Here is a 20,394-nt window from a genome sequence, read left to right as displayed (position 1 = left end):
CTCCAGATTCTGTTCTCCTGCCTCACCACCTCTCTGGTTCTCTTTTCTGTGGTCGCATTCCTCTGGGACTACAGCCAGGGAAGGTTTTCTGATTTCAGTGACCCACATGATTAAATAATCCAGGATCGCCTCCTCATCTCAAGGTCCTTAATTTAAGCACATCGGCAGAGTCCCTTTACCGTGTAAGTTAACATTCACAGGTTCTGGGGATTAGAATGTGGATATGGGTGGAGGGCCATTATTATGCTGGCCACAGGGACGTGATCCAGGTGCAGTTAATGCTTGTCCTAAAGCAGAGATGGATTTGAATTTGTAAGCCTGCAGTGCTAGTCACTGCTCTAGTAACCAGTTGTATAACTGTTTCCTCTAAGCCTCAGATTCATCACCTGAGATCTTAGTTTTATCTTCTGATTATTAAACATATTAACGATAGCTATTGCAACTGAGGCTGTTGTATACAGCCTGCATTTCTCTTTCAGGAAATCCAGCCACTTCTGAGACTGTTGGAGGCTGATAGCTCTCAGCTGGGCCCTGCTCCAGGAATTGCCCTCAGCTGAACAAAGGCACTTTGCCCAAAGTCACACCCCTCCTCAGGGACAGCCTGCATCCAGTGACTGACCCACGGGGGTAGGGATTGGGTGGTATAAAACCCTGGCCATTTGGCCTTAACTCTGAAGGGCCGTCCAGCTCTAGAGCTCCCCACTGGATTGGCTGAGGTCTCCATTGCAGATGTGATGCATTTCATCTTCTCCCTCAGCCCAGCCCTTCCTCCTTCACCCCAATATGGAATAGTTCCCAAGAGCAAGTCTCCTTTACATACCTTTCGAGCTTTAGAGCTTGCTTCCCAGGGAATCTGTTTGACTCCTCTGTAGCCCTTTTTCTGTTGGTTGTTGTTTCTTTTGGTTTTTGATCATGTGGTTTTGTCTTATTGTATGACTGGCTATTTTAATTAATTAATTATTTTATTTTATTTTATTTAGACAGGGTCTTGTTCGGTCACCCAGGCTAGAGTGCAGTGGTGTGATCATGGCTTATGGTAACCTCAATCTCCTGGGCTCAAGTGATCCTCCTGCCCCAGCCTCTTGAGTAGCTAAGTCAACAGGCATGAGACACCGTGCCCAGCTAATTTTACAAAATTTTTTTTTTTGCAGAGATGGAGTCTTGCTATATTGCCCAGATTGGTTGGCCAGAACTCCTGGCCTCAAGTGATCTTACTGCCTCAGTCTCCCAAACTGCTGAGATAAGAGGTGTGAGCCACCATGCTTGGCCCTATGACTGGCTATTTTTGATTAAATGTTGAACATTTTTCTGTGTCAGATTTTAGAAACTTTGGATGTTATCTTCCTCCAGAGGATTGACTTCTGGCAGGAGTCTGGCTAGCCTAAGAGCACTGACCTGCTCCAATCAGGATTGAGATGACTTGGAGCTTTAGCCTGTGCAGGTTGGTCTAATTCTAGTTTGCCTTTACTCCTGGGCTGTATACCTGTGGGGTTAGTGCTTTACAGGCTCTTCTCCCAGGCGGACCCTGTGCTTGGTTTTTTGTGCCCTGAGCTCCATGAGTCTGTCAAAGCTCTCTTCAGCATCAGCCTATCAGCCACGCTTTCCAGATTGACAGATGCCTTTAGGTGAAGAGTGACCAGGCGCTGGGCCTCCCCGCTGGGCTTCCTCCTGCCCTGGATCTTGCCACTTCTTCGTTGCCTTGGTAGTTCTCTGAGGCTGTGAAACAGATTCAGGTTATTCCTTTAGTTTTTTTTAGTTGTTATCTGCAGAAGAGTTGGTTTAAACCCCCTACTCTGCTATTGCTGGAAGCTATTTTCTGTTGTATTGTTGAAGTATAGTTTGTTTAACCAGTCTTCTACTGTTGAAATAATAGTTTTACTAAAAAATAAACATTGATGTGTACATAATTTACATCTTTGTTGCTTAATTTTTTACCCACGTACAATTATTTCCATATGCAAATTTGAAGTGGAATTGTGTTGAAAGTGTGCAAAAGTCAAAGGCTTTTAATACATATTTCTAACTTGCTTTCCAGACACTGTACTAATTTATACTTTATCAACAGTAGATGAGATCAACTGCCTTTTTCATCTCTATTAAATCTAACTTCATAAATGTGCATGTGTTTTTCTTCCGTCCTGCAGGCACGTGCTTTAACACCTCAAACTGCAGAAACAGATGCCATTCGGTTTTTGGTTGGGACACAGTCTCTTAAATATGATAATCAGGTAACTATTTTCGACAAGTGTATACATGATAATTACTAAGCCTATTCTTAGTTTCATAACCATTTTGCTCTGATTTTCCAGCAACATTTGAGAAATTAATGCCACATAAACAAAATAAAACTTTCACTGGATTTAAGTCTATCTTCAAATCAAAGAATATTATCCATCTCTATGCATTGACTGTGTTTAGTAGTTTAAACTTCCTCTGTTTGGCATGACCTTTGTAGTCTTGTTTGGCTCTTGTGGTTATATAGATTTGGTTCTATAAGCAATTGAGAAGCGAGGATATGTGGTCACCACTACCCCTTCGTCTTGGGCCTGTGGATTACTTCTTTAATTGCTCATAGAACTCTTCCTAGGTGAGTGTGGGCTGGGTCACAACCTCATCCCCACTTGATCCAGGCTGTGGGGAAAAGAGAGATCAGACTGTTACTGTGTCTATATAGAAAGAAGTAGACATAAAAGACTCCATTTTGTTCTGTATTTGAGATGCTATTAATCTGTGACCCTACCCCCAACCCTGTCCTTGCAAGAGACATGTGCTGTGATGACTCAAGGTTTAACGGATTTTGGGCTGTGCAGGATGTGCTTTGTTAAACAAGTGCCTGAAGGCAGCTTGCTGGTTAAAAGTCATCACCATTCTCTTAATCTCAAGTACCCAGGGACACATACACTGCGGAAGGTCGCAGGGACCTCTGCCTAGGAAAGCTAGGTATTGTCCAAGGTTTCTCCCCATGTGGTAGTCTGAAATATGGCCTCCTGGGAAGGGAAAGAGCTAAAAGTCCCCCAGCCTGACACCCGTGGAGGGTCTGTGCTGAGGAGAACTAGTATAAGAGGAAAGAAGGCCTCTTGGCAGTTGAGATAGAGAAAAGCATCTGTCTCCTGCCCGTCCCTGGGCAATGGAACATCTCGGTGTAAACCCCGATGGTATGTTCTATTTACTGAGAAAGGAGAAAACCGCCTTAGGGCTGAAGGTGGGCCGTACTAGCGGCAATGCTGCTCTTTATGCACTAAAAAGGTTTATGGAGATGTTTGCATATGCATATCAAGGCACAGCGCTTTTCCTTAAACTTACTCATGTCACAGAGATCTTTATTCATAGACCTTCTCCCTATGATGATCCTATTTACCTGCCACTTCCCTTTTTCTAAGATGGTAAAGATAATGATCAATAAATACTGAGGGAACTCAGAGACCGGTGCCAGTGCAGGTCCTCTGTATGCTGAGCGCCGGTCCCCTGGGCCCGCTTTTTCCTTCTCTATACTTTGTCTCTGTGTCTCATTTCTTTTCTCAAGTCTCTCGTTCCAACCAATGAGAAACGCCCACAGGTGTGGAGGGGCAGGCCACCCCTTCACCAGGCCACTTGATCTGTCACTGCCACTTGATCCAGGCGTGGATACAGATGGAACCCTTTTGCTGTTCTGGCCACTGTAGCGGACACTCAGGAGATCTAGATTCGGTTCATGGCCTGGCAGTAACCATGTGACTTTGAGCACATGGATTCCCCTTCTGGACTCCATTTTCCTCATTGCTAAAGTGGAGATTAAAATGAGATGCTATGGTGATTGCGAAGATGTGCATTGTCTGACACCGGGAAAATGTGGGTGAGGCCATGTCAGACATGGTCTAGGGCCTCTGTCCAGCTTACCAGATCACACAGGGGAAATGGCATTCAAATAGCTGTTGAAGAATATGCAGGCCTGGATAGGATATAGTGAAACTGTCACTCTCGTATGTCGATAAAGGTTTAAAATCAGCATAGTTATAGCTACTAATTCAGTGATATACCCTTAGAGCTTCATAAATAAATGTTTATGTACTTAATCTGTAATTCCTGTATCCCAAACCTAGACAAAAATCATTACACATGAAGAATATTAATTATAATGATACTTATAGTCATAAAAACTTACAAGCAATCTATGTCAAAATGCGTGAATGTTAGATTGAACGATATGAAGCCACCTGTAATGACAGATTCCTAGACTTCCTCCAGGTTGAATCTGGTTACTCAGAGTGAATAGTATTCCCTTATTACACTCGTTAAAAGTTACAGACTCCTAAGAAACATGATAAGAATTAAGAATTGTTAGGTGATTCGGTGGGGTGTTAACATTGTGTTTATAGTATGATCACCGCGCTGTGAAAAAGCAAAGTACACGATTGAATCCCTTCTTGGAATAAAGACTGGAAGGAAACAGGCCAGAAAGGACGAAAAATTGAGCCACGGGTTATCTTCAGATGCTATTCACAGGGGATGTGTTCCAAGACCACCCAGTGGATGCCGGAAACCTTGGCGAGTACTGAACCCTAAGCATAATATGCTTTTTCCTATACTTACATAGAGGTAAAGTTTAAGTTATAAATTAGGCACAACAAAAGGTTAACAACATAACTAATAAAAAAAAGAACAATGATTATTAGTTATGAAAGTTATATGAATGTGGTCTCTGTCTCTCAGAACCCCGTACTGTGCTATACTCACCCTTCTTCTAGTTTTTTATTTTTGAGACAGAGTTTCACTCTGTTGCCCAGGCTAGAGTGCAATGGCATGATCTCAGCTCACTGCAACCTCTGCCTCCCAGGTTCAAGTGATTCTCCTGCCTCAGTCTCCTGAGTGGCTGGGATTACAGGCATGCACCACCACACTCAGCTAAGTTTTGTATTTTCTTTTTTGTAGAGATGGGGTTTCACCATGTTGGCCAGGCTGGTCTCAAACTCCTGACATCAGGTTATCCGCCGGCCTCAGCCTCCCAAACTGTTGGGATGATAGGCATGAGCCACTGCGCCCGGCCACTCACCCTTTTTCTTGAGAAGATGTGCAATAATACAAGGCCTATGTGATGAGATGAAGTGAGGGGAATGACTTAGGCATCGTGATGTAGCGTTAGGCTATTATTGACCTTCTGAGGATGTGTCAGAAGCAGGAGCATCTGTTTTGGGTGATCCGGATCATCAAGCCATACAGTGTTGATGGTTAGATGTCAGGAACAGACAGTGTGGATGGCTCAGGGGCAGGTCTCTTTTGTAGCATGGATATGCTGATCAAAGGTGTCAGGAACAGATAGTGTCGATAGCTCAGGGTATGGATATCCTGATCAAAGGGATGGTTCATGTTTCTGGTGGGATGGAGTGGGACGGCTCCAGACTTCACTGCACTACTCAGGATGGTGTGTGATTTAAATTTACGAATTGCTTATTTCTGGAATTTTTTCATTTAATGTTCTTGTGCTACACTTGACCACAGGTAACTGAAACCTCAGAAAGCAGAACCTCAGATTGGGGCGAGGTGGGGGCAACATCTAATCAGGATGTAAAATTATTTTCTTTCTAACATTTTGTTTTCAAAATGTGTATATATGTATGTGTGTTACTTTTCTACTGGAAAAAATATAAGAAGGGAATTATTTATATATAAAAATAGTTACCAATGGCCACCTGAGAGGGAAGGAGGACCCGCCATGAAGATGGCCTGTGGTTTCAGGGATGGCGTCTCCAGGGGCATTGGGGAGTAAAACCCACATGGGCAAAAGTGGCACAGAGATAGGATGGGAGTCATGCCACTCTGCCTTCCAAATGCAGCTCCACAAAGCAGAAGCCAGCAGAAACCCAGGAATTCAACACAAAATGGGGCCATGGAAAGCATGAGAGTTATGAGCGAATTACTGTGTACCTGCTCTTAGCCAGAATGTGGTAATGGCATTTCCATTTGGTAATGACATTAATGAAGAATCATTGGTACCAAAGTTATCAAAATAGAGAAATAAAAGAGGCCAGGTGTGGTGGCTTATGCCTGTAGTCCCAGCACTTTGGGAGGCCAAGGCGGGTGGATCACTTGAGATCAGGAGTTCGAGACCAGCTTGGCCAACATGGTGAAACCCTGTCTCTACTAAAAATACAAAAATTAGCTCAGTGTGATGGCAAGCACGTATAATCCCAGCTACTTGGGAGGCTGAGGCCTGAGAATCGCTTGACAACTGGGAAGGCGGAGGTTGCAGTGAGCTGAGATCACACCACTGCACTCCAGCCTGGGTGACAGAGCAAGACTCTGTCTCAAAAACAAAAACATAAAAAAAAAAGAAAGAAAGAAAGAGTCAGCCCAAAACGACAGAAAGGGTTTTAATCTGCCTTAATTTGTTTTTTGTTTGTTTGTTTGTTTTTTGGAACGAGGTAACATCCAATTAATTATTTTAAAGAAGCTTTCCAGTTTTTCTGTTTCCTTCCTTCTAATTTGAAGAGTTCTGATAATTTCTCAAGTTAGTTCCCAGTATCTTATTTTTTGAGTCAACAGTAGGTTTTATTACACACCTCATGTATTTCCACACTTGCCTGCAGTTGTCTGTGTGTGAATCCGTATGATAGGTACGAAGCTGTGTTTTTGACTTGCTGGTTTTGTCTTTCTGTTTCTGGTAAAGGCATGTGACATTGTTGAGCTGTTCGTCCATTCATCCACTCAACAAATGCTTACTTTGTAGATTGACAGAACTCTTTAATTCCTCTTTTTTATGTACTGGGTACACAAAAACTGAACAGATATTTGTGTCCTGAGTTCAGTGTTTAGTGAAATGGCGAAATGGACAAGCAGATACTCACAGTACTGTTAGTATTACCATCTGGTATAGTTTGGGCCTGTCTGTACCTAAATCTCATGTTAAATTGCAATCCCCAGTTTTGAGGGAGGGACCTGGTTGGAGGTGATTGGATTATGGGTGTGGATTCCCCCCTTGCTATTCTCGTGACAGTGAGTGAGTTATCACAGGTCTGATTGTTTGAAAGTGTGTGGCCGGGAAGGCTCCACTGGCTGCGGGCTGCAGCCCGGCCCACGTGCCTTCTGTGACAATAGAGTCTGGCCTTCTCCTGCACAATCGGAAGCCCCCGCCCCTGGCTCTGAAGCTCCAGCTCTCCGGGGAGTGGTAACTGGGAAGGGTTAATGGCTCCTGGCGTTGCCTCAGGCCCTCACTCCTTTCAGGCAGTCATTAATTCCCTGGAAAATGCCCGGTACCTGCATCATTACTCCATGATGCAGCTGCGCTATCTTTCTGAAAATGTGGGGACTGTCACAGTTGCCGACTTTCCTCTGAGGGACGAACTGATTTGTGTCTGTTTCCTCCTATGGGACAGGACTCTGTTGTAGCTCCCTGTGCTTGGGGGTGGGGGGACAAGGATTTCTGGGGTCTTTGCTCACTTTCTGGGGTTCTCCTTTGAGGAGGAGCTGGAGTTCTTCCTGGGGGGTGTGCTTATGGCTTAGCATGGGCAGGGATGAGGAACAAGAGGATTTCCGACCTGAGGCACTTTAAGTGCTTCTGCGGTCTGCGTTTCCCACAGACTTTCCCCATATATTGGTACCCGCTGCCTTCTCATGTAGATAAGGGATGAGTCTGAATCTTCCTCTGGAGACCTCTGGGAGTGCCATGGTGACAAAGAGGACCAGCTTTGCCTCTTCTAACGTGGAAGCATTGACCCAGTGGCTGGGATCCTCGTCAGTGAAAAGACTGATGTCACAGAAGGGCCATGACAGAGCAGCTCGTTTCTTCCCCTGGGTAACTTCTTAGTTTCTCAGCTCAGCTGCATGGTTCTGCATCTGTTTTGATTTGTGACAGCTTTGTGCCTGCAGCCCCGCTGCCTGCAAGTCCTGTTCTCACCTGTGCTCAGAATCACCAGGGCGCTTGGTCAGCATTCAGATTCCCAGCCCCACTCTAGACTAACTGAGCCTTGATTTCTTCCCTGCTGCTGCCGCTCTCTCCTCCCTCACCCTTCTCTCTTCCTTTAATGGTAAAAGGACCTGGCTACTCAGGGTCACTGAAGCATCATAGGGTAGCCTGGCTTCCTTTTGATGAGGCCTGATCCAGAGGCTCCAGCCTGTCACTAAGCGTCCCTGACTCGCATTTCTGTTTCTTACTGTCTTCGGTGTGAGCTTCATCTTCAGGGGTCCTGTGTTTTTAGGGTATATCCCTAGATGGTCTGCCATACTTGGAAATTCTTTAATTGGTTGTTTCCAGCTTTCAGGTTCAGTGAGTCTTAAGATCTAACATATAAAGTGCTCTCTGATATTCCCCTTTTCCCTCACTCTTGAAGAATCGGTTTGACCCTGTATCAGTCTGTTTTCATGCTGCTGATAAAGACAGACCCGAGACTGGAAGGAAAAAGAGGTTTAATGGACTTATGGTTCCACATGACTGGGGAGGCCTCACAATCATGGTGGAAGGCAAGGAGGAGCAAGTCAGATCTTACCTGGATGGCGGCAGGCAAAGAGCGAGCTTGTGCAGGGCCACTCCCCCTTACAAAACCATTAGCTCTCGTGAGACTTAGTCACTATTAGGAGAACAGCACGGGAAAGAACTGCCCCATGATTCGATTATCTCCCACCAGGTTCGTCCCACAACGCTTGGGAATTCAAGAGGAGATTTGGGTGGGGACATAAGCAAACCATATCACACCCTCAGATCTGTTGGTGTATTAGGCCATTCTTGCATTGCTATGTAGAAATACCCGAGACTGGGTAATTCATGAAGAAAAGAGGTTTAATGGTTCTGCAGGCTGTACAGGAAACATGGCTCTGGCATCTGCTTCTGGGACAGCCTGGGGAAGCTTCCAGTCATGGCGGAAAGCGAAGTGGGAGCAGGCACATCACATCACGAGGGCGGGAGCAAAGAGTGAGGGGGAGTGCCACGCTTCGGTGGCCAGATGTCAGGAGAACTCACTATCCAAAACAGCACCCAGCCATGAGGGAGCTGCCCCCAGGATCTGAACACCTCCCACCAGGCCCTGCCTCCAGCACTGGGGATTACAGTTCAACATGAGATTTCGACAGGGACAAATATCCAAACTCTATCGGGTGGCATTCCTGCAAGTGTTCAGCTGGACGGGTTCTTTGGGTTTAAGGAGAAATTTATGATTTTTGTCCAAGGTTTTTGAGTCCTGATCTCTCCTACAGACAGCTTCTAACGTCTTTTCCGTGAAATCTTCCCTTTTCCACCCCCTTTTCAATTCCTGAGCTGGAACTAATTGATGCCTTTTCTCTACTCTTGTCTGTCTTTACGTATGCATGCCTCTAATATAAGGCTTCACGTTACAGGATTCCTGTTACTTCTATTCTGTATTTATTTTTCTCCAAATCTTGACACCTTGCCATCCCTGACAAGTATTGTGAGGCCAAGGACCGTTCACTGCTGTGTCCTTTTGGTGCCTGGTGCTGAGCAGGTTGTTGGATGGGTGTATTTTAAGGAAAGTCACAAACTTCTGTAATAATTAGTTCTACTGTAGCAAACGTACTCACTTTTCACAAGTAAATCTTGTGATGTCCTGTTGGGCATCTATTACATTTTCAGACAAACATCAGATTTGTTTCTGTCTAAAGAAGTCACGATATCCAGAAACCCCATGCCTGGACAATTCCGGGGTGTTGCTGCAAATTCCATCTGCTTGGTTTGTGAGGTGTGGGGGGTGGGCAGGGTGTCTGTCACTGCTTCGGATGAACAAAACATGCTGTGAGAAGTGTTGTGGACTCTAGATCGTAGGGTGTCCCCAGTCATCTGTTTCATAAGGGTTTCCTTAAAGCATTTCTGTGGCACGTTGGTGGTGGTGGTTTTCACTGGATTTCTGTACCAGGAACAAGTCATATGTGTGCACCAGTGCAAATCAAGGGAAAGATTAACGTGGTGCCCTGTTTCCCTCTTCTGCCTGCACCAAGCTAGATCTAGGGAAAGATAAGCATGGTGCCCCGGGGCCGCGTTCCCCTCCCACGTGTGCATCCATGTAAAGAGAGACAGAAGTGTAGTGCCACGGTGCTGCCTCCCACTGTGCACTTGCTTTTCTATTTTCCTCTGTGAATTGTACCCTACTTTGCTTTCTGAGAATTTTGGTCTCACTATATATATATGCATATTTTTCTTTTTTTCTTTTCTTTTTTTGAGACAGAGTCTTGCTCTATTGCCCAGGCTGGAGTGAAGTGGTATGACCTCAGCTCACTGCAACCTTCACCTCCCAGGTTCAAGTGGTTCTCCTTCCTCAGCCTCCCGAATAGTGGGGATCACAGGCATGCATCACCACGCCTGGCTAATTTTTATATTTTTAGTAGAGATGGGGTTCCATCATGTTGGCCAGGCTAGTCTTGAACTCCTGACCTCAGATGATCCACCCACCTCACCATCTCGGGATCAGCAGTCCCGAAGTGCGGGGATTACAGGTGTGAGCCACTGCACCCAGCCTCGTCTCACTATATTGATTATGCCCCAATAATTTCACTATATTGATTATATCCCCCCCCCTTTTTTTTTTTTTTTTTTTTTTTTACAGAGTTCTACTCATGTCTTTCTGATTTTTAGAGTGAGAGGCAGCTCCCCACTGAAAGGAAGAGCTGGTACTTCAGCCCGGTTCTCTGCTACCAGAGGCAGCTGGTGGCATTCCAGTGACTCAGTTAGTTTCCAGCCTCTGCTGCAGCCCTTGCCCACCCACTGCACAGGCTGTGTCACCTTCTGCACAGTTCTGAGCAACGTGCTCCTGGGGCACAGGGAGCTTCTGGAACGTGGAGTCTTTTTTCTCCCCCACTGCCAAGTGTACTGTTTGGGCTTCATGGGCAAGAGCTGTTAATACCCTATGCTTTAATTGCCTCAGAGAGAAGTATTACTATGTTTAGGGAAATGGCGGTTATTGTATGGGACTCATAAGCACTGGAAAATCAGTAACATACTTAATAACTGTATTACTTATCATTTAAGTTCTTAGCTAAAGGACCAATATGTGTTTTGGCCGAGTGTGGTGGCTCACACCTGTAATCCCAGCACTTTGGAGGGCAAAGGCAGGAAGATCACAAGGTCAGAAGTTCGAGACCAGCCTGGCCTGGCCAATATGCTGAAAACCCGTCTCTACCAAAAATACAAAAATTAGCCGGGCTTAGGGGTGCCTGCCTGTAGTTACAGCTACTCAGGAGGCCGAGGCAGGAGAGTTATTTGAACCAGGGAAGCGGAGGTTGCAGTGAGCTGAGATCACGCCGCTGGACTCCAGCCTGGGCGGCAGAGTGAGACTCTGTCTCAAAAAAACAAAAAAAGGAGTGTGTGTTTCTCTTAGAACAAAGAGATCTTAGAGATATAGTTACCTAAATGTACAAATACTGAGAAGGGCCCAGATATACAAAGAGCCCAGAAAGGGTTAGTGGCTTGCCCAAGGTCACACAGCCAGGAATGACGGAATCCAAATTAGAGACCAGGTCTCCTGACTGGCAGGTCACGTTCATGTCAGCACCGAGCTGAAGCGTGAAGCCGTCTACAGTAGAAACTGTGTTTTCAGCGTCACTTGCTGTAACCAGCAGTAAAGGAAACCAGCGATATGGACCATGGCTTGTCCTGTCCAAGATCTGGTCCTAGGCAGTATTCAGTATTCCGCATAACTCTTAAGGAATTGCCACTGAGCAGGTGGGTTTTATTAATGGATGACGTGGCAGGAAAGGCGTCTCCTGTCGTCTGTCCAGTGGCTGTCCCGGGTGAGAACGGGGGAGGTTTGCCATCGGTGGCCGAGGGCATCTCCTGCCTCTGGGGAAGCCACTGGATCATTCACTTTCCCTAGGAGGGTGGCTCTTGATTTTTTAATATCCACTCTTATTTATGTGTGGTATTTTTTATTTTTATTTTTTTCTGTGGAGATGAGATCTTGCTGTGTTGCCCAGGCTGGTCTTGACCTCCTGGGCTCAAGCCATCCTCCCGCCTCCACCCTGCGAAGTGCTGAGATCACAAGTGTGAGCCACCGTGCCTGACCTTTTTCTTTCTTTTTTTTTTTTTTTTTCAATTCTCAAGAGTTTTTAAACTTTCACTTGAGAAGCGCAGATGAAATGCACAGCGCGGCGGCCTCAGCTCTGTACTCAGCAGCCTGGCCCTGGGCTGTGGCCGCACCGTGGCATTTCTCTCCAAGCCCCAATTCTTCCAGAAAAGGAGGGAGAGGTGATTAAGTTCATCTTTACTGACTTTCTAATAAATTTTTATAACTCTTTATTCTAAATCTTTACAATGTCGTCTATGGCCTTAGCCCAGCACTGGTAAAATCAACTTTAAAAATTTTAATGATGATTCAAAATAGATGAGTTTGATCTTCATTATAAACGATTAACACATTAAAAAAATCCAATGTGGCGTGAAAAGTTTAAAGTAACATTTAAGTACTGCTCACAGGGCGACCGTCTTTCCGGACCTGCCTAGCTGGTGTTAATGGCTTTCTTTTGAGCCCTGGTAATCTTTTGCGCTCACCTTAGTTACAGTGTTTCTTTGTCACGTTACTCGTTTTCAGAGCCGGCCTGTACCTGCATATGTGTATTCAACAAAACAGTTGTTTATGCTTTCAGGTGAGCTGGGTGTAGGGTGGTGCTCTGAGAACAGAGAGTTGAGGTACTGGTTCTTCCTTCCAGCTGGGCGCTGCCTCTCACTCTGGCTTGCTGCCGCCCTGCAGAGTGCTTCTACGGGGCAGGCGATGGGGCCGCAGAGCTTGCATGCCAGGACCAGGGGCTCCCGTAGGCCTGGCTGTGCCGTGCCTAACTGTAGTAGCCCAGGTCCTCCACTCTTCAAGCCTCGGTCTTTTCACCTGTAGATTGTGATTAATAGTAATATATTCTAGGGCTGTTTTAAGGATTAAGGCACTAAAGTGTATAAAATACTTCGCATAGTGCCTGGTGCAATATAAATTTCAGCCATTACTTCGTTATTTTTGCTCGTGTTGGTTGCTGGCATCCTGTTTGAACAGCCCAGTGTTAAAACAGTTCGTGAAGATGTGTACTTTGCGCTACTCTATGAATCAACCATAAAATAAGGGATGTGGGAAAATCTCAAGACTCATCAGGCTTAGCAATGAAGGTTAAAGACCATTTCTATTGCAGTGTACCAGATTAGGAGACATGGGCTTGGGAGAAACATGGATGCCCCTTCTGCCCTGTGCGTGCTTGCTGGCTGGAAGAGGTGAACCTGGAGGAGATGTGTGCATCCAGGAGCTGAGTCCCGTTGGAAAGCTGTGCCTTGTGTCTTCACGAGAAGGAAAACAGCTTCATGGGAAGAAAGTGGGCCCAGCCAGAGGCAGAGCCTGTGGGGAGGCAGGAGACTAGGAGAGAGGGTCTGCTGAGACTTGCAGCCAGGCCGAGGGGCCAGCGTGGGGGCCTCGCCGCACTGTCCTGAAGACACACCCAGAAAACCCTCGGCTGCGCCTGCTGCCCTGGTGCATTTCAGAGGAGCAGATTTACAAAGTAGTACATTTAAGTGCATCCCTTTTTTCAGTGCTAATGGATTTCCTGATAAGTAGGAAATGTGAAAAATGCTGAGGAAAAAAATTCCCTAGCAACACAAAAATTACTTCTAATTTTCTGTATCCCCTTGTGGTCTGTGTTCCTGTGTGATGGTATTATATAATCACATGCCATTTTATAGCCTGCTTTTAAAATTTAATACTCTTGTAACATTTTTGGTATTAATAATTGCTCTTAATCATAACTTTTAAAGCTATATAACATTTCATAATACACCTTATTTTGTTCATTTATTCTTTGGGGCAGATTTCACAAAATCAAATTATTATTTCAGTTTCAACATTTATGTAGTTCTTATTTACATATTATAACGAACCTTATAAAAGAATTGGACAAGTTATAATGTGGACCAATACTATCATAGAATTCCCTGTATTGGTTGCCATCACTTAGAAGAAGTTGGCTAATATAGTAGATATTAATTGGTATCATGAAATTCTCATTTAAAAATTTTTAAGTTGTTGGTTATAATAAAGAATGAATTTTCTTCATGTATTTGTTACTAGTTTTTATTCTAATGCATTTCTGCCTGTAAGGTATAACTATAACTTAACATGCATCCAAGTGCACGCATCCAGAATATGCTACTGGGGGCATCTTTACACATGCATGCACCAGTTCCCCACACCCACGTACCCCCGCCACACCCACACCCGTGATGCACCCACACCCTCCCACACACCTCCCACACGCCTGCACCTGCCTCCCACACACACGTGCATTCACACCCGTGTACACCCACCATACCCATGTACCCACAGACCCTCACATACGTGCTTACATACACACCTGCACCTGCCTCACACCCACACCCCCTCCACACACACCTGCACCTCCCCCACACCCACATACATACAGAGGTGGGCCACGTACCTGTGCTCCCACACACACACACCCACGCATATACACGTGTAGACCATGTACCCATGCTCCCACACAGGTGCACTCCTGCATGCACATGCGCCCACACCCATATGCACCCGTGTCACTGCCATGGAGGGCACCCCAGCAGTCCCCTAAGATCCCTGGAGTCTGGGCCAACTCCAGGCCCGCGGTGAATGGTCTCTGTAATTTGCCTGAGGTAATCGCACAAGGTGCTCCTTCTCGTGTCTGATTTTTCTCACTCAGCGTTGTCTGTGCTTGTGTTGTTGTTACTTGTCATTACTGTGAGAACTGCATTTGTGAATATACCACAACTGATTTACCCATTCTATTGTGGGTTTTTTTTTTGGAGACAGAGTCTCACTCTGTCACCCAGGCTGGAGTGCAGTGGCGTGATCTCAGCTCACTGCAACCTCTCCTTCCTGGGTTCAAGTGATTCTCCTGCCTCAGTCCCCCAAGTAGCTGGGATTATAGACGCCTGCCACTACGCCCGGCTAATTTTTAAATTTTTAGTAGAGACGGGGTTTCACCATATTGGCCAGGCTGGTCTTAAACTCCTGACCTCCGGTGACCTACCCGCCTTGGCTTCCCAAAGTGCTGGGATGGCAGATGTGAGCCACCGCACCTGGCCTACCCATTCTATTGTTGATGGACATCTGAGATGTTTACTGCTTTGGCTATCAAAAATATATCTGCTGTGAAAATTCTTGCACTTGCCTTTTCTTTGGTGTTTGTAGGGTCTATCCCCAGTTGTAGAGATGTGGCATCATAGGACATATGTATTTCTGCCAAATGTTTTTCTCAATATCACTTAGTATTATTTAATAATTAATAGTATATTATAAATGTGTAACAGGTCCACAGAGGAAAAAAACTGTTCATAGATAAACTTTCCTTGGGTGTGGAAAGGAAAAAGGGTACAATAAAGTTTCACTTATAAAAACAAGTGCTATGTTCATTTCCCTGGTTCTTAGATGTGTGATATTGTAATTGGAAACTGTTCACTGGGAATATTTCTGAACCTGCTGTGGGAACTGCAGTGGCCCCAAATGGAAAGGGCGGGTGCACATGCTCACTGGGCTCCTGCTCTGCAGTGGGCAAGCCGGCCATGTCTGGCTTCTCCCTGGCCCCAGCACCCGGTACTGGCGGCCCCGCTCTACTCTTGGGAGATTCTGGTTCAGTTCACATGGCTCTGGCACTGGCTGGGTATGAATTACATTCTGAGCAAGTCCAGAATGACTCCTCGGGGTGACCTTATACTGCTATGAAGAAATAACTGAGACTAGGTAATTGATAAAGAACAGAGGATTTTTTGGCTCACATTTTGGAGCTGTGCAGGAAACATAGCAGCATCTGCTTCTGGGGAGCCCTCAGGAAACTTACCAATCATGGCAGAAGGCGAAGAGGGAGCAGCCGCCTCACATGGTGGAAGCAGGAGCAAGGAGGGGGGAAGATGCCACTCACTTTTTGGTGGTGGTGGTTGTTGAGACGGAGTCTCTCTCTGCCACCCAGGCTGGAGTGCAGTGGCGCGATTTCGGCTCATTGCAACCTCCACCTCCTGGGTTCATGCCATTCTCCTGCCTCAGTCTCCCGAGTAGCTGAGACTACGGGCGCCCGCCACCACGCCTGGCTAATTTTTTGTATCTTTAGTAGAAATGGGGTTTCACCATGTTGGCCAGGCTGGTCTCAAACTCCTGACCTCAGGTGATCCGCCCGCCTCATCCTCCCAAAGTGCTACAATTACAGGCGTGAGCCACCGCGCCCAGCCCACGCCACTCACTTTTAAATGACCAGGTCTCAGGAGAATTCACTCTCGTGAGGACTGTACCAAGTGGGGATGGTGCTAACCCATTCGTGAAGGCCCATCCCCCATGATCCAGTCACCTCCCACCAGGCCCCACGTCTGACATTGGGATTGCAATTTGACGTGAGATTTGGACGGGACACAGATCCACACCATATCAGACCCTGAGAGGAGCAGCTGGAAATGATGAAAGGGCCGCCTGAGGTTTGGGTGACGTGTAGGTGCTACTGGGTATTGTGGAGACAGTTTAAACATAGCATTTAATGTTTGTTTTGATTGCAAACGTATTGCGGAGTGGGCCAGGCACGGTCAGGCTCAGACCTAATTAGGCAAAAATGGTAAAAGTACAAATAAAGCACAAAGAAGTAAAGGAAAGCCACCTACAATTCCACCGTCCGACACCATTCAGGTACCTTCTGGTTGTCTTGTTTGGACACGCATACTTTTTGAAAACAAACAAACAAGAAAAGGATGTAGCATTCGTACAGTTTCTTTTTTATATTATCTTCTAAAATATTTATTACATCGTTCCATGCCACTGAGTAGTCTACAGTATACCGAATGGCGTCATAATATTATATTACCCTCAAATACTGCAATTTATTTGAACAGTTTCCTATTACTAAACACTTAGGTAACTTCTAATTTTTTTATTACAATAATCAATGCCATAGTAAACGTACTTGGATATAAATCTTTTGTGCAGATCCATGAATATATTTCTTAGTACAGATTTACTTTTAAAAGAGGAATTACGTTTTCTCATTGACTTGGGTATTGGTAAGAAATTAAATGTGAAATCATTTCAATTCCTCTAAAAGTTATCCTGGAAAGCATGGAGATAGTATATTTAACTTTCTTATGTAGTGGCTAAAATGTTATACCATTTAATGTCATAAGATAATAGGCACCAGTGACTGTTGGACTTGTTTTGAAAAGAGAATAAAACGTGTGAATATACAGCCCTTTCTTACTCTCTCCCACCTTAATCATGTCTGACGTATGAGGCGAGCTCTGCCCACTGTAGACAGAGTGGGCCAGGCACGGTCAGTCCCAGACCTAATTAGGCAGTCGTGGCCTGCCGCCCCTGCCCTCCCCAGCAGCCATGCAGCAGGCTGGGAGGACCTTGCTGATAGGGACAGCCCTGAGCAGCTCTGGCCTTGACACCAACAGTGGCTCAGTCTTAGAACCACTTGAAGACACAGCATTTGGTGCCTTATTTCTTTAAGACTGGGTATGACCAGAGGGCAATCTTACGTAGCTTGCAATCTTAAAAATGTTCCACAGGGATTTTCTAACTTGTCTTTGGAGAGGAGTCCAGTAAGAAATTATAGAAGTACATACTGTTGGCATAATAACAATTAATTAAAGATATATCTGTCATGAAATGTGCATGTGATTATTCTTTGTAATCATGACGTCTGATGAAGGTAACTGAGGAAAGTGTTTGAGATCCTGATGTGCTCTTTTCTTGTATTTCTAGATCCACATCATAGATTTCGACGATGAAAACAACATTATAAATAAAAATGTCCTCCTCCATCAAGCAGGTGAAATCTGGCACATTAGTGCTAGTCCTGCAGACAGAGGTGTGCTGGCGACCTGCTACAACAGAAGTAAGTGCGGCTTTTCTAAGGTACCTGGTCACTGGAGGTAACTGGAGGTATTTCCTAAGACTGGTTTTGTATTGCTAATGGGTTGACACATGACTTAAAAGATTTAACCATTAATGAAGGTGTTGCATACACAGAGAAGCTGTGATATTGTGTGTTTGCAGAAATTCTTAGAATCTTAAGATTCTAAGAATTGAAGCTGGAATCAGCTGTTCCAGGAACGTTGACCCCTTGGTCAGGGAAGTACAGTGCTGGAGGTTCTGGTGAGGCAGACACAGGCATCCTGATGCAGAAACTGTACGTTGCAGGCAGCAGCAGGGATTCACCTCTTTCCTATAGTGTCTTGGTGACCGTCTTCCAGGCCTCTTTGGTAAGGGCAGTTCCATGTACACACGCGCTTTGACTGGTGATACGCCTGATAGGCTTCTTCCTGCCTGCTGTTGGACTCTCTAGGCTCTTGGGGCTCTGGGGCTCTGGGACCTTAGTTTGTGTCAATGCAGACGCCTGAGTCACTGAACTGAGCCTCCCTCTTCCCCAGTTCTCCTTGTTCGGTCGTCGTCAATGACTCCTTTCTAAATTCTGGCAATATGGAGAAATATCTCCTAGGATCTCTTTCTTTACCGTGTAAACCAGAACAAATTCTTTGTAGTTTTTGATACGTAGTTTCTAAAATGTTGCCTTCATTTGTCCCACAGGCTGAATGACTTTTTAGATACTTTTAATGCATTCTGTCTGATCTTCCCTCTCATACCCTGGCTTCAGAACATTGATGTGTAGGGATTGCATGGCTTGTGTATCAGGCCGGTCACCAGGACGTCCTGATCTAAAATTCTGCTTTCACCGAGTTCTGTGTATGTTTCCCTTCCCTTTCCCTTTGCTTTTCCCTTTCTTTTCTTTTCTTGACAGAGTCTCGCTCTGTCACCCAGGCTGGAGTGCAGTGATACAATTTGGGCTCACTGCAACCTCTGCCTCCTGGGTTCAAGCAGTTCTCCTGCCTCAGCCTCTCGAGTAGCTGTGATTACAGGTGCACGTCATCATGCCCGGCTCATTTTTATATTTTTAATAGAGACAGGGTTTCACCATGTTGTCCAGGCTGGTCTTGAACTTTTGACCTCAGGTAATCCACCCGCCTTGGCCTCCCAAAGTGCTAGGATTACAGATGTGAGCCACCGTGCCCGGCCCTCCTTTCACTTTAACTTCACAGCCGCCCCATGTCCACTCTCTGAGGGCCCTGCCTTCCACTTGGAGGGCAGTGTGGCTTGTGGCTGAGTGTGGCTGTGTGCCTCCCTCCTGCCAGCGGGAGGTTGGGGATCCAAAAGCCTCCTTGTGTTTTGTCTGCTGTCTGTGCTGATTGGTCCAAGCTGACAGTGTCTCAGCAGAAACACATTTCTCAAGAATCTATGGGTCTTCAGTAGATTTCCTGAGGCTTCACTTCCTCAGATAAGAGCCTACCTGCAGATCTTTTAGAAACCATCTCTTCTCTGCCTTAGTCTCCTGCTAAGACAGCCAAGGGACTGCCCCCTTCACCCTTGACCCTTCACCTTCACCCTTCACCCTTCACTCTCTCTTCTGCCTGAGGATCTGTGAGATGCTTCCTCCGCTTCTTGAGAGGCCCTTCCTAGGCCTGCACTCTGACCTCCTGATCTTCCCGAGGCTTTAACCACATGCAGTGTGGCCCATCCTCAGCCTTTTCTTAGGGGCACACCCTCCTGACAGCCGGGTTATTAGTCCATTCTCGCACTGCTATGAAGAACTACCTGGGACTGAGTAATTTATGAAGAAGTTTAATGGACTCACAGTTCTGCAGGCTTAACAGGAAGCATGACTGGGTGGCCTCAGGAAATGCACAGTCACCGTGGGGGTGACGGGGAAGCCAGGGCCTTCTTCACAAGGCAGCAGGAGAGAGAGAGCAAAGTGGGAAGAGCCACACACCTTCAAACAACCCGATCTTCTGAGAACTTACTGTCACGAGTACAGCAAGGGGGAAATCCACCCCGTGATCCAGTCGCCTCCCACCAGGTTCCTCTCCTGACACGTGGGGATTACAATTCAAGATGAGATTTGGTTGGGGACACAGACCCAGACCATATCAGTTAGGCTTTTCATTTCAGCGCCTTTTCTGGATGGAGACGCTGGGCTTTTAGTTACTCCACCATCGTATAGCTATTCCCGCATTTGCCCCCTCCTCCACCCTTGCCCTGTCCCCCCACCAGGAAACCCCCCGAGTGCAGGACCAGCCTCAGCACAACAGGAGCTGCTTCCACGACCCTGCAGGGCACGGCCTTTCTGCCCCCTGGATATTCCAGGCATGCTCTGCTTTTTCTGTGGCTCCTCAAAAACCTCCCAGCCTCTACCCACTGCTGGAATCCAGAGTTCCTCCTGCATTTCAGGCATTTATTACCGCGGCCCCTGCTTCCATAGTCATTATACACTGCAGAGGAATTCCCACAAACACAGCGGCTTCCAACAGCACATGCCTCTTCAACGGTATGTACTGGCTGTGGCTTCGTAGGGCCGTGGCCTGGGGTCTCCAGCCTGCCATCCAGGCCCCTGCCAGGCTGTGTCAGGGCTCTCACCTCACGTGGCTCC

General features: G+C 46.2%; 1 protein-coding gene across 2 annotated transcripts in view; it reads left to right on the top strand.

The window, feature by feature from the left end:
• EIPR1 (EARP complex and GARP complex interacting protein 1) overlaps positions 1-20,394 on the top strand; it is a 173,795-nt gene that overhangs the window by 15,672 nt on the left and 137,729 nt on the right. Inside the window, exons 2-3 of one of the 2 annotated variants that reach the window (XM_017860314.1) lie at positions 2,145-2,228; positions 17,676-17,808. In XM_017860314.1, coding sequence (XP_017715803.1) covers positions 2,145-2,228; positions 17,676-17,808 — 217 coding nt within the window. The remainder of the gene's footprint in view (positions 1-2,144; positions 2,229-17,675; positions 17,809-20,394) is intronic. The other variant, XM_017860315.1, reaches the window with a different exon arrangement.

Source organism: Rhinopithecus bieti, unplaced genomic scaffold (assembly GCF_001698545.2).
Source record: "Rhinopithecus bieti isolate Rb0 unplaced genomic scaffold, ASM169854v2 scaffold_51905, whole genome shotgun sequence".
Lineage (NCBI taxonomy): Eukaryota > Metazoa > Chordata > Mammalia > Primates > Cercopithecidae > Rhinopithecus > Rhinopithecus bieti.
Note: the sequence above shows the minus strand (reverse complement) of the source record. Positions and strands in the feature narration are given on the sequence as shown.